Source organism: Perognathus longimembris, chromosome 19, assembly GCF_023159225.1.
Source record: "Perognathus longimembris pacificus isolate PPM17 chromosome 19, ASM2315922v1, whole genome shotgun sequence".
In the NCBI taxonomy this organism is placed as follows: Eukaryota; Metazoa; Chordata; class Mammalia; order Rodentia; family Heteromyidae; genus Perognathus; species Perognathus longimembris.
The window spans coordinates 3733284-3748294 of record NC_063179.1 but is presented as its reverse complement, the minus strand read 5'-3'; the positions used below and the strand labels follow the sequence as shown (position 1 = coordinate 3748294).

At 45.0% G+C, this 15011-nt stretch overlaps 1 protein-coding gene across 1 annotated transcript in view; it reads right to left on the bottom strand.

The window, feature by feature from the left end:
• Adcy2 (adenylate cyclase 2) overlaps positions 1 to 15011 on the bottom strand; it is a 297559-nt gene that overhangs the window by 197449 nt on the left and 85099 nt on the right. The window contains exon 3 of the mRNA XM_048368415.1: positions 3657 to 3818. Within this exon, the coding sequence (XP_048224372.1) occupies positions 3657 to 3818 (162 nt within the window). The remainder of the gene's footprint in view (positions 1 to 3656; positions 3819 to 15011) is intronic.

Genomic DNA, 15011 nt, shown 5'->3' with positions numbered 1-15011 from the left:
TCCTAGCCACCACGAGGACATGAGTCTGTTCATAAGGAAAAAATAAAGGCAAACTCAACATTGGCAGACATTTATTTTATATGATGGGATTGCAAACTTCCAATGTGTCAAGATTGTGAGCACCAAAGGAATTGTTCCAGATGGAGCCGAAAGAGATTTCAGTGTATGTGGCATGTACAGCTCTCAGCTGGGCCTGATCCCTTCCACTATACATGGAAATTATTACTGGAAACACAGGACAAACATGAATAGACTCTGAGGATCAGACAGCAGTAATGGGGCAGAGGATTTCCCAACTCTGACAGGCCTATTAGAGTTAGGTAATAGCAATGGTATTATAGAAAATATGCACCTAAAGCATTAGGGGTCAAGAATCATCAGATTGGTAACTGAACTTGAAATGGTTTGGGGGGGGGGAAGCAGTACTGGAGTTACAACTTACTGTTTCAAAACTGGGAACTGCTTCAAAAAAGTAACATGGTGTATTGGTGATGTTAATTTGTGTTTAAATGGGCTAGGGGATGCCATTGGTAATGTTTAATTATCAGCTATTGTACTTCAAGGCAAATGCCGATAACGTGAATTTTCTGAGAATAAAATCTATTATACGGTGTAGAAAGGAAACCAGTTTTCTCTAACATCACTATTTTGGTTAACAGGTAAGTACTACCTGGTCTAATGGGTCCCCAATGCCAAAGCTATTATATGAAACAAAACCTCAGTGTCCAGCAAAACACAGCCCCTCCGCTAAGGGCTGAGAAGGCAGGTAACGCTGACTGTCAGAAGAGCAGCTCCTTCGTTACAGCAAGCCAGTTCCTTTGGTTTTATACAGGATGATTTTTTTAAATACTCAAAAGAAACCTAACCAACAAATTCATAACATTCTAATCTGCATACACCGTACATAAGAAGAATTCAATGAAATGTTATTCTCTCACTCCAAACTAGTGATATTTTTAGGTTGTATTTCCCGTAGTAGTCAAAAGTATGGAAAACTTTCTTCAAACATTTATTTTTTTGTCAGTCATGGGGCTTGAATTTAGGGCCCGGGTCGCTGTCCCCGAGTTCTTTTGCTCAAGGCCAGAATTCTACCACTTTGAGCCATGGTCCCACTTCTGGTTTTCTGGTAGTTAATTAGAGATAAGAGTCTCATGGATTGTTCTGCCCAGGCTGGCTTTGAACCATAATCCTCAGATCTCAGCTTCCTGAGTAGTTAGGATTACAGGCATGAACCACTAGCGCTCGGCTTCAAACATTCTTTGATGTTTACCTATAAGCCTTTCATTTTAAAGCTATTAGAATCATTATGAAATTATTTCCAAAGTGATGGGAAATGGAATCCATGGCTCTTTCTTTTCCTTTCAAGGAAATATCATATACGAAATATATTTCTTATATGAATTTCTTTCTTCTTTTTGCTTCTGCAGAAATATTCTATTTGGCTGTCTACGGATACAAATTATTTTTCATTGTTGGCTCTGGAAAATGGGTAAATTAAAAACTAAAGGTGACATTCTCTTAAATTCTTTTACTAATACATGAAGATAAAAATGCTTTTAGACAGCCTGGCTCAATATAGAATGCAAGAACCTAGACTACTTTCTGAAGCACTTTCATTTTCCCCTTAAAGAAAACACAATTTGATCCTTATGGACAGGTACTAAAAACACCTCGTCTCAGAATTTTTCCTGTTGTATCTGTGCCAGCACACATTTTCATGTATTCATGGAAGAGATAGAGAGATGGGTACAAGTGTTTACAGAAATATGCCAGGGAAAACCCCAAACAGAAGGTTCTGTGAGCCAGGAAGAGTTTCCAGGTCCACAGCCATTTCCAGACTGTGAACTGGCTGGGCAGATCATGCACTTCCTGCTTCTGCAAAAGCATAGCCCGGCCCTGACCTGGACTCACCAGCCCAACGCTGAGCTTCCTGGTTCAAAGAAGGGAAAGAGAGAGTGGGTAGAAAGAGGGAGAAATGCTCCCAAAGGAGAGGCTGGCAAATTCATAGAGAGGACGAGACTGTGTGCAAAGGTTATTTCTCAAACACCACCCCAAACGGAGCTGCAGTGTTCATCTTTTGAGTCAGCTGCTGGTGGTCAGAGGTTGAGGGTTGTTGGGAGGAGAGTGCTGGGCAAAGGGAGATTTCGCAGGCGAGGTGAGCAAGTTCTGGAGATCTACAGAATCACACCACTGGTGACAGATGTGTGTGCTAACTTGCGCATGTAATCATTGTGTAATAGCACACACATATACGCATCAAATCACGATCTATGTATCTTGGATATAGGTAACCTTTATTTGTCAACTAAATATTCTGAAATTCTCACATTCTCTCTTTCCTTCCATCCCTCTCCATCATAAGTTGGGCTACTCTGTCCCAATACACCCTCTCTGCCAGGATGTCCTGCCCCACCAAACCACACACGAGTCCAGAAAAACACAGCCAAGTGACCATGGACAGAAGCCTCCAGAACCATGAGCTAAGGCAAATTCTTTCTTAATTCCTGCTCACAGGTACTGTCACCATGTCTTAGTAAATGTAATGGTATAAACACCGGGAGAGCAATACGCAGAAGAGGAATCCCCGTGGAACTTTCAAAACTAGAGATTCCCACAAGCCCAAACCTAAGCCCTCCGTTATAGCTCAAACTTACAAACACCACACAGCTACAAGTGCATGAGCAACTGCTTTCTCAGACCCTGCAGGGCTCAAGTGAGCCTTGGGTCAAATTCTTCTTCCCAGGGCTGGGGGATAATTTAGCAGCAGAGTGCTAAGCTGGCCTACACAAGGCCAGTTCAATCTCAAAAGTACCAAACATAGAAAGAAAAATAAAGCTTTCTATCCAATTGTACAGTGATGTTCATAACTATAATTCTTCTAGCTTCGGTGTTTGCTACTACAGCCACATTTGTTTCAAATGATCCCCACAAGGCAACATAAAACGTACTTTTCACAGGCAAAACAACTGACTGCCAGAAATAACTTCAGCTCATTAACTCTCCTGTTTACTGATACATGTATGATATATGTGATGTATGCTATATAATGATAATCACCATGTACTATTACACACACATTAAATCATGATCTATGTGCCTTGAATATAGGTAGTGTTTACCCATCTTATATACATATGTATATATAATAATATTTAAAGTATTTTTACCTACCTAAGCAGAATAGCTTCTTAGAAATGTCATTTACTAGCAAAACAAAATCGGCTGTTGTACCCTTTCAAGAACTCTATGTTTGAATGCCCAGGGACCTTCCAGAAGACTGAGAAATGGAGAACTTCCTTATCCTCTGTAGAGGGAGAGGTAGGAGAGCAATATGAATTCAAGTATACAAGTTCTCTCACTCTACAAATAAGAGTACTAAGTAAGAATGTACAGTAAAGACACTTTACAATCACCAAAATCATATCACCATTCAGCAATCAGCCAAATGGACCTATCCTATTCAGAGGACTGCTCCTGTTAGCTTCACTGTTGCTAGCAGCTAAGGGACAGGGCCTCGGAGCCCCCTGAGATATTCAGGAACAGAGGCACGTGGGAGAAAGGAAGTGCAGACCAGGCGACAGACAGTCCCTGAGCAGCTCTTACCCAGGCCCAGAGGCAGCCGAGGGCCACCAGCCCCCATGAGGCGGGCCACCTACCTGCCAGACCAGGTGCTCCGTGCCCCCTGGGGTTGCAGACAGGTAGACGCTCAGCACGATGGTGTGGGAGGAGGAGGTGAGGACGCTGGCGATGATGGCGTCTCTCATGTTGAAGGGCAGCATGGTGTACACCACGAAGACGATGAAGAGGAAGAAGGACACCTATGGTGAAAGAAGAGCATGGAAAGGTGAGCAGAGCACCTGGATTCTTAGCCGTTCTTCTTGCCTTCCTGTGATTGGTGGCAGGAAAGGCAGGCTTGCGTAAGAATACCATCATGGCAAATTATGACAGCACATTGAGACAAAGCCAGCGGCTTATAACCAAGGACGAATCATTGCAATGAGGAAAGAAGTTCTGGATTAAAAGGATGGGGTGCTCAATTCTGGGATCCCAACTTCTGCGGACCTGAGTGGTACCTGTGCACGCACGCCGAGCTAGTCTGCAGTCATCAACCTTGGTGTTTCTGCTTTAGAATGAGCAGAAGCAGATCCCTTCAACATGGACCGGGGTGGTTTGGCAGTTGTAAAATGCACTTTTATATTTCCTCCCGAAGAGATTAGATATAGAATGCCGATGTGACCTAGCAATTCCACTCCTGGGAATATACCCTACCCCCACAAAACAACAACATCGTGGAAACAGGTTCTCAAAGACTGACATACCCTTGTACATCCCAAGCAATTGTATCACCACCAAAAGGCAGAAAGGAATGGACACCCAGTGATGAATGGTAAGCCACATGTGGCAAATTCAACCACAGCATGGTCCATCTGTACAACCAACTACTGATGCAGGGCGCCATGTGTTCAAACATTACATGGGGTGGATGAGGCTGGGGTAGGAGGCTCCTGTTGCAGGATTGCTTTATAGGAGAGACACCACGCAAGAAAACCATAGACAGGAGACAGATTGGTGGTTGTCTGTGGGTGGGATGGGGTGGGATGCGGAGGGAAAGTCATTGCATAATAAGCATACAGTTTGCTGTGGGGATGATGAAAGAGGTTTAGGAACTAGCCAGGGAGTTCACTGTGCAACAGTGGGCGTTTACTAAATGCCACAACATTCCTCACTTTAAGATGTCTAATTTGTTATCTGAGTTTCATCCCAACAGAACAATCAATAAGAAACCACTCAGAGAAAGTTTTGGAAAGGAAGAGATGATGTTTAATAGGTAGTAAAACAGACCAGTGTCATTACACAAGAAGCTGAGATGGAAATTATAAACAAGAACGAGCCATCAATCCAGCAGGCATGAGATCTAAGGTCGGAGAGATGAGGAGATAGGCATACGGCCCTTTCCCTTAGCTGAGCAATGCACTTGCCCAACTTCCACAGTGAGCTGTGGTACATGAAGAGAGCCCTGAAGCCCCAGGTAGCCGACGGACACAGAATGATCACCCCAGCCGTTCCCCTGAGCTCCAAGCACGACGTGGGCACCCGGCTCTGCTCCAGATGGATTCAAAGCGCACCCAGCCTGGAAGGGCACCAAGGTTAATCCCCAAACTAGCCATTTATAGGAACCTGAGCTACATTTATAACCCCTAAACAAGTGTTTGTCTCCATGTCACAATTGCAGGGTGATATCTTTGTATAATTGCCATGGATTAAAAAGCCTAATGAAGATGAAGTGGTCACAGTCTGAAAATAAACTATGATCCTTTCAGGTCCCTCAGGGCTTTCCAACCTGGACAGTCATTCATTCCACGAACACCCATGTGCTCTGTGGTCTGAGGAACAGAGGCTCACACAAGCCCTGAAGCCCAGCTCTCTCTCACCCTTGACCACTGGGGGGAATTGTGGGCCGTGCAGGCCGGCACGCCAGCTGTCCCGTCCCAGTGCAGCTATCCAGAGAGGAGGACACACTTCACCACCAGCTCTGCACTGGGACCATGACCTGCAGTCAATCATCTTCTCCAACTGCTGCCACTCCTTGAAATGGCAGCTAAGGAAAAAGCCACCGTGGGCGGGCCCAGTGACCAGGAAGCCCGGGTTTGGTGTGGACCATCTGCTTCATGCCCCCGTTTCCTCCCCTTCAATCTATATTTGTAAGAGCCTCAGGCCAAAAAAAAAAATGTGGGTGAAACAGATTACCATAGTGATATTTTTTTCCGAGCAAATTTTTTCTTTCACCCCTGCAAAATAAGACTATGAAGAACTTGTTTTCAGTCAAGCATTATTACTTAGTGTGGCATTACTCAGTCATCCATTTGTTCCACACAGCATGTGAAATGTAATACTGAGGCCAGAGAGCTGGGCCTAGCTAGTTCACCAATGAAGACGTAACGCATGGTTGGGAAACTTTTCCCGCGGTGAGTGGTGACCTGTCCGGACCGCTCAAGCCATCTTCCCAAGGACAGAACGTACACAAAGAGCCTCATTGAATCGATACTCATATTTCACACGAGGTCGAGGGTGTTCAGGGTGGAATGGCAATCAATAATACAATTTCAAGTCCACAAACCACCAGTGCCAGAGTTTATTGAGTACTTACTGTTCAGACCTTTCTCAGCTCATGGTCGAGAATTGTTGAGCTGCAGGAGAGGACTCTTTAGGAAAGAGAAAAGCAAATAAACTTGCGTTGGAATCCCCAATCTTCATGAAATTACAGGGAAGGTTCCTAATGAAGATATTGCTGTTTCTATCCTTAGTATCCATTCATACATCTTTGATGGCCTACAAAGAAGCATTTAGTCTTTCCAACAGCTTCCTAAGGCGCTGGTCCTCAGTCCTATTTTCAGGACAATTTCACTGACCCAGAAGAATTGGAAACTTGACTGATAGCTTACCATTAATGTGAGAGCCCAAGTAAGCATTTCAGGGCCCAACTCTTCCATCTACTCTTGGTAAACAGCTTGTAATAGTTTCTTCTCACAGCAGATACAAATCAAATTTGTGGGAGAGGCAATAGAATGCCAAAAGAAAAGCCTAGCAAGACTCAAGTGCACAGGGGTCATTCTTGGGACTCGGACTGACGGCAGAGGGTTTTCCTGTTGACAGGATCAGCACACCCAGTCTATCATGTGCTGTTGATCCCCAATTCTGTCAGTAAAGAGGGTCCATTATTATAACAGCCATTCCAAAATGGCTAATATTCCAAAGACACACACTTGCTGCCTTTGTGTCTACAAATTTAACTTCGAATGTGTTTATGGGATTTATTAAATAATCTTCTACAATAAACAGCAAAATAGGATGTGGAGAAAGTGATATGAAATAGTTGACAACTAGGAGTTGAAATCAAGATTCTGTGCTTTGAGTGTTGAATAACAGCCTTTTTCTATTAAGGAACATCTTGGCTTCGGCACTGTTGGTATTTGGGGCTGGTTAATTCCTTGCTGTGTGCATTGGAGTGTGTTGAACAGAAGAACCCTGGTCTTCACTAAGGAGATGGAAGTATAACATCTGCAGATATCATCATCCAATGTCTCCCAGGAGCAGTACAAAGCGTGGTTGAAAACTGTGAGCTACAGGAAATACTTTCCTCCAGGAAAGAAAAAACAATGTTGCACACTCATGATTTATTGCAAAAATTGCATTTCTTTTGGTAATTTCTGATACCCATCAAATTTAAAGGAAATATGTTTAATTGATGTATTATTTTTGTCTAACACACAGCATATAATTTAAAAAACTTGTACCTTCCAGGAAGTGTTAAATGAACAGTTTAAGTCTATCATTTTATTAATATACCCATCCACAAACATTTAGAGCCTAAAAATAGAATTGTGCAGAGAATAGCCCTTTAGCTTTCCAAATGTAATAGTTCCTGTGATAGACTCACTATAAATGGGAAAGTGAATAGCTAAAGGTTAGCTAAGCAAATGGCACTAAATAACGTCGGGGGAGAGGGGACTAGTGGCACTATATTGGGAGCTCATCTGGGGTGCTTGAACAGTATCTGTCTGCAGATGCTAAAAAGAGGGTCAAGTTTACTTCAAGTTCCATGTGGGGAGCTTTCTTCACACCCTATTAATCACAGAGGGTTCTGAATTCTTAAGCCTGCTTTTCCCAACACAACTTCAAACAGGACCATATGTAAAACTAAAATGGATTTGGCACAGCTCAGGAACATGTGGGTAAAGCGCTCTAAAAAGCCTAATGTAATCTGTAGGCTTTCCATGTTTCCATGGGAATACAAGACTCTCTTATGCACATCAGAGGTACCTCTCTGTCCAGGGGCTGAGAGGAGAAGCTGACTGCTGGAACCCCAGGCAGAGGCATGTCCCTCCAGCCAGTGAAGGGACAGCACTCATCCCAAGAAAGCATCTCACGTGGGTCTCCTGGGCCAGCCCTGCGGCGGACGTGCACACCTTCACAGACCTCCTCCTTCTTCACACACGACCAAGGAAGGCTGCCCTGCGTCCGCCCAACGCTGCTTCTCGCCCAGGAGCCCTCACGCCTGCCGGGAATGAGCCTCCGGTCACGACCACAGTGTTCTTCCTGTCCACACTCAGAAATCCCCTTCCTAACTTAGACGTTTCCTCCCTCCTCTGTCTGTTCCTCTCGGCTCTTCCCTTCCACCACCCTGGCTTCTCTCTCAGATCCCTCAGTGAGAATAGCGGGGTTCGGCCCCTTCTGGCTGCATCAGCTCAATGCCTTTCTCCATCCTTGGGGATCCACGAGCCCTCTCTGGGCACCTGGTACACCCGAGCGTCGCTTTTCTTGTCCGTCAGGTGAGGGAGGCCTCACCACTTGCTTGGACAACTGAAGTGGGCACTGATCAATCCCTTCCGGGTGGAAACTTGAGGCACCGGTGTGTAAGCTACCTTGCCCTCTGTCTCCCCTGGACATCATGTGGCCATGGCCTTGAGCCCCTCCAACCCGGCCACCAAGTGAGGAGCGATCCATCCCCAAAGGATGCACAGGGACCGTCAGGGGTGTGCGTGACCGTCGAACCCGGGTGGTGCTTCGCCCCTGTATCCCTAACTACACTGGCTGATACCGATTCTCTCTCTCTCTCTTTCCGTTTTACTGAGGTGTATTCGTATGTATGAATATACAATAATCTTCAAATTACCTCGCTCACTTAACTATTCATTGTGGGCTCATTTTTTGAGTCTAAAGATTTAAAAATTAATAATTACTTTTCACTAGTGGCAAAGCATTCCGTAGTAATGAGTGCAGCGTCATTTACAGCGAAGGCTTTCCCTACCGCTAATCCCTCACAGAGGAGCAGATGCCTGTCAGCTGATTGCCATACGCTCTCTCCGATCTCCTCTTCTCCCATAGTCTCCTTTCTCTAATCCAGCCCCAATACCACTGCCAACACAGGCTCTGAACGCACAGGCCTTCGACGCAAACCTCCCTCCTCTGCCCTGACTCCTGTCCCCTTACACCACCGGTTCCTCTTCACTGGCTTCAGGCTTCCCTTACTTATCATATTGATAGCTCCAATTTATGTAATAATCCTCCTCTGCCTCCCCAGACGTGCCTGTAGTGAGGAATGGTGACCCTTCAAGAGCAAGGGCTTCATTTACTCATAAGAAAGACCTCAGTGACCCATGGTAAACTCTCCAGAAATACCTTCTGTCCGCATGAAAACAGATTGTACATCGCAATGTGACCTCAAGTCTAGCCATATGTTACCATCTACTCACTCACTGCATCTCTATTATTTTTGGGCTACCACTTGGACTCGGCCTTAGCTATCCACATGTTGATTTTTGAATGACCATTTTTCTATGTAATAGATCAATGATACTGAAGGGCCTGGCCATTCAGAAGCCTGCAGCTGCATTGTGGACAGCCCCAGAAGCGTCTCATGCCTGCAAGGGGCAAGCTGGGCTGTACGGCATCTTCTCGCTCTAGACGGGAGCCCTTGAGTCCTAGGCAAGAAATCTCTTCTGAGACTGAAAAGAGAAAAGCCGGTCTTAATCAGTGGAAGGAGGAGAGGGCCCGGGCTTTGGACATCAGCCCGGTTTCCAAGCAAGAGTCCCTGGGCTGCTAATCTGCGGTGAGTGACAAAGCTCAATGCTGATGACCTCATTCTGTGCAATTCTCCCTTTTAATGATCTCTGCTCAGCTGAAAGGTAACAGGTTCACCCCACAACACGAAGTCTTCCAGAGGAGGCCACTTTCATAAAGCTCAATGTGATGAAACTTCCGTGGAAACTAAAGAAAAGGACATCCCCCCCCACCCCCCTCCCCCCGTCTCTCCTCCTTCCTCTCCCTCCCTCACTACAACCTCGGAATGATACTGCGGCGTGATCTCAGGGCCTCGCTTGGCTGTCGTGTTCATTGCCAGCTCGACCACCACCACCCCTCAAGCCATGCCTCTAGCCAGGTTTTCTGCTGCTTAGTTTTGAAATGGAGTCTCAAGGACTTCTCTATTGAGGACTGACTTTGAACCTTGATCTTCCAGATCTCAGCCTCTTCGGTAGATAGGACTACAAGGCACACGACCAGTACCTTACCTAGTGTGCCTTGTTCTCGGAAGGCAAGGCCTTGGGGAAGTCAAGGGCCTCTTTCCCGGATGAGCCCTGCGTTCATCTGCAGTGAAAGCACCACCGCCCATGAAGGGCTCGGGGTGTCCGGGAGATCTGGCGCCGAGGGCTTTTAAAAGTGAGGTCACCGCCATACAGTAACATGATGATGGGAGAGGACTGTGGGGTCCACATTGCGGGGGGGGCGGAAGGGGGGAAGCCAGCTTTGGAGGAGTAGGTCTTTCCATGACTTTACAGCTTATTCCTTATATGCTAGCCATATCAGATTCTTACATCCATCCATCATAACGAATTAAGAACACAAAAAATTTACTAAAGAGTAAAAATACAAACTCCATGTGTCCTCAGGATTGGTTTCCACTGAAGGTGCAGAGGGAGAATCTCTGGCCTGTCTCTCTCTCCTCAAAGACTTGGGCAGGTCCAACAATCCTGGGCACACACTGGCCATTAAACATGGCTCCTGTCTGCACCTCCAGCCTTAGAAAACCTCGTTCCTGGGGGGGCGGCGTGTGTCTTCCTCAAGCAAGCGTTTCCTGCGTGTCTCTGTTCACATTTCTCTCTGCTTTACGGGCATCCGTCATTAGCATATGAGCTCAGCTCAACTTGATTATATGTGCAAAGACTACTTTAAAATTAGGTCACATTTATAGGAACTGAGACTTCCTATAAATGGGGGAACGCAGTTCAAACCACGAATCAATTTATGCTGTTGATCAACCAGTGTTTACATCGGAAGTGCTTTCTGTCTATTTTATATCATAACCATGTCCCTTTTCCAACTCAGATACCAAAATTAAGGTTGCTTACATTTTAAAAATCCTACGTATTATGTTTAGATACGAGCTGTTCTCCAAAGAACCTCTTTTTCCTTAAATTGGTACTTTTCTCTGTGTTTTATTTTTGTATGTTCATTACACAAAGGGATTTCATGCTCATCTTTCCACATAGGTGTGATGTGAGTCTATGCTATCAGAGCCACTGAGGAGTATCCTTAAAGGGCATTTGGGGACTGGGTCCCTTTCTCTCTTTCCCTCTTTGCTTGCTGGAAACAATGGTGTACGCCTCCTCCTCCGATGTATGTCCCCGCTTACCGTACTGCTCAGGACCTGCTTCCTTCAGGACCGCAGCAGTGGAGCCTGGGACCAAGGCCTCTAGAACCCTGGGCCGAGATAAGTCTTTTTCTTTTAAGGTTGATTTTCTCAGGTAATTTTTCACAGTGACGCACAGTTGATTGGTCACTTGATGAGGCGGTGTCTGGTGCAAAGCTCGTGGATTTCAGAGCAAGACTCAAAAGTTTCTTTCAGAATTTATGACATGACAAAAGTTGTAGAACAAGCCAAATAGCCTTGAAAGATGGAATTTCTGCCAGGCACCAGTGACTCATGCCGGACTCACTACTCGGGAGGTTGAGATCTGAGGATCATGGTTCAAAGCCAGGGAAGTCTGTGAGATGGATGCTTATCTCCAATGAACCCCCAGAAAACTGAACGTGGCGCTGTGGCTCAAGTGGTAGAGTGCTAGCCCTGAGCAGAAGAGCTCAGGGACAGCCCCCAGGCCCAGAGTTCCAGCCCCATCACTGACAGAAAAAAGCAAAACAAACAAAAACACAAAGAAGATGGAATTTCTTTATTTTTCTTTCAAACAGTGCCCTTCACTCTACTATCTTACTGCAGCTTTGCCTTGGGAGCCATTCTCTAATAGAATGTATAAACATGCATAATCAGCAAGATAATCAGGATTAGTTATGTAAATCACTGTGGTTCTGTAGAAATGCAACCAGAGGAAGATGTTCTATTTTTGTTATGCTAATGATGTTAAGGGAAATAACATCTCAGTGGTTAGAGTGTAAGAATTTTATAAGCAGAATTACCCAAACTGTTCTTCTCCTTTAAAAAAAAGATGGTTGAAAATTTCCAGAATACTCACAGTATTTAAAGTCTTATCTTAATTTGCAAAGGTATTGGACTTTACTGAAAGACAGGAATTACATCAGTCTATATCATAATATAGTGTTTATGATATTGTATCTCAACATGAGATACAATGCAAAATATTTACAAAGTTGCCCAAGGAAAATGGAGAAAAGTCTTTAGATATTTTATAGCACAGGATGTTCCGTATTCCTAATCACTAGAGAAATGCAAATTCCAACCATAGTGAACGATCATAGGACCCAAACACAAGAGACCACAAGAGGCCACTAGGCTGTAGACGGCAGGGAACTCACTCTGGGTGGGAATGTAAATGAGTAGTTGTTCAGGACATTTTGGAGAGAAATCCTCAGGAAGCTGAGAGCGAAATGGCTGTGCTAACTCCTTTTATCATCACCATGTCCACACATCCAACATAAACGATGGCTTAGAGAGTTGGTGCTGCTCACAGTTGCTCCCAAAGAGTCAGTCCATCAGGGCAGTGGAGTGTGAGGGAGGACAGCAAATTGTGCCAGGAATTGAGCCAGGAAGCAGAGGGGAGGGGAGAGGCCCACCACACGAAAAGGGGCGGGGCCAGATGGAGCCCTCAGCTAGGCCCCATCTCTTCTTCTTCACAACCTCATTTTATTAATCCCCCCCCCCCGCCCCATCAATCAACTGATGATGGTAGAGCACTCGACCTACAGGGGACATTTCATATTCAACCCAAAAGATGCATCCACTGATGTCCAGATCTGAAATCTGTAGGCACACTCAAACGACGCATCCACTGTGATGTGAATGGACAAGAAAAGATGGTAAATAGGCAAGAGGAAGTAATACTCTGACTTTACACAGGAGAAAAGTCTGTCATTTTGCAACTACATGGATGGAACTGGAGGACATTAGTTATTATAATCATTGCAAGCATTTCTTACATTAAATGTAAGCCAGGCATGGAAAGACAAACACTGCCTGTTCTCCGCTATGTGTGGAATCTAGAACACTGAATTCCAAGAAGTAGAGGGGAGAGGGAGGATCCCACAGACAAAGGGAAGATGCCCAGGTGATGGTCACAGGACACAAAGCTTCAACGCCGCAGGAGAACGAGTCTGTTTGTCCGGGTCAAGATCCATTCTCCAATGTGGTATTTTTAACAGCGCACCATACATTTTAAAATGGCATAAAGCACCTTTCCAACATTTCCATTACAACAGAAAATGGTTGACATTTGAGGTCATGGCTACGTTAATAAACTTGATTGAATTATTTTACAATGTATTCATAACTGAGCACCCCCTTGGTACCCATAAATTTATACAGCTACAGTTTTTCAAGCTAAAGTTTAAATGGTATAATGAAATCCACTATATTGATCTAATTAAGTATCCTGGAGGGTAACTTTTACAATCAAATAAAAAAAAATTCCACACTGGATGTTATGTAATACCTTAAAACTTAGGCACATTTTTGGTAAATAATAATTTACAAGTCAAGAGCAACTTCTAATTACATTTCTGAAAACATAAATAGAAGGTTATGCAACCACAAATGTGCTCTATGACTTTAGACAATAAAATCTGGGGAAGAGGGCTCCAGCTCAGTACAGACTCCATTTCCTAGGTCTTCCTCCAAGACAAAGCGGGGCGTATCTGCAAGGTGCTAGATGCACATGCACACAGACTTGTATATGCACACATCCCGTCCTAGTGAAACCAACAAAGCCCACGCGTGGTGCTATGTGGAGACGCTGCCTCTCCCCAAGTCAAGGACAGGCTGCCAGCACGCCACGGCAGAGCCAGGGAGGGCTTCCACTGTGTCCTCTAAGGCCCCCACCACAGACGCAGCCGGAACCTCAGACTCCAGTAGAATTCTGCAGCTAATCAGGTCTGGATGCTTCCAGATGCTTTCAGAGTTTTGTTTTTTTCATTCACTTTTCAATCATTCTGGGTTCTCCAGGCATAGCAAAACTTCACTGGTGTTACAGGCCAAGTTCTAATAGCTGAGTTTAGGGATCTAATTTCTAATTTCATGCTCATATGCCATAGTAAGTCACACAGCCAAATGGTTGTTTAGTATTGTTTACAAAAGGGCATTAAATGGAAACTCTTGTGTTGTGAAAATAGGTCTGGGGTACGTTTTCACAAAGGTTATCTGACCCTCCCAAATTAAACAAAATCTGTCTTCCCTATACCCCTTTCCATGTCACTTAATGAGACATCTAGTCCCCGAGCCTGCGAGTTCCTCTTAATAGTTCAATTTTTCTTCATTCTCTCCATTACTAAGACATCCTGAACTCATCTGTTTCCTCTGCCTGCGGCTATCACAAAATCCAAATCACTCCGCCACCCTTGAACTCCAGCAAAGCAATCAAGCGCCAGCTCTGCTTACCTCAGCGCTGCCTGCAATGTGTGTTCCACGCTGAAGTCAGAGTGGTGTTCTATAAAAAGCTCAACTGGATCCCATTACCCGTCTGCATTTGAACCCACCATGACCTCCTGCCCTGCTTAGGGCCATACAGTGGCCATATGCCGAGAGGCCATCCCCACCCCCACTTCTGCTTCCGACCCCCTCAATACAGATCACCCACGGACTGCCTCTTGCTCCCCAAATAACCCGTGGCCTCTGCTGGTTGTGGCTCGCCGGTCCCTAATCTTACCCTCAAGTCGAGTCGCCCATTGGTTGCTTTCTTCCTGTCATTCAAAGCTCAGAACTCAAACATCACTTCCCCCCGAGAGAATCTGCCAATCCCCTATTGAAATATGACCTCTGGTTCTTTTTTGTTTTTTTTTTTTTTTTAGATTTATTCGTCAAAGTGATGTACAGAGAGGTTACAGTTTCATACGTTAAGCCTTGGGTACATTTCTTGTACTGTGTGTTACCTCCTCCCTCATTTCCCCTTCCTCCCTCCCCCTTTCCTTCTCCCTCTATGAGTTGTTCAGTTGGTTTACACCAAACAGTTTTGCAAGTGTTGCTTTTGTAGTCCTTTGTCTTTTTACCC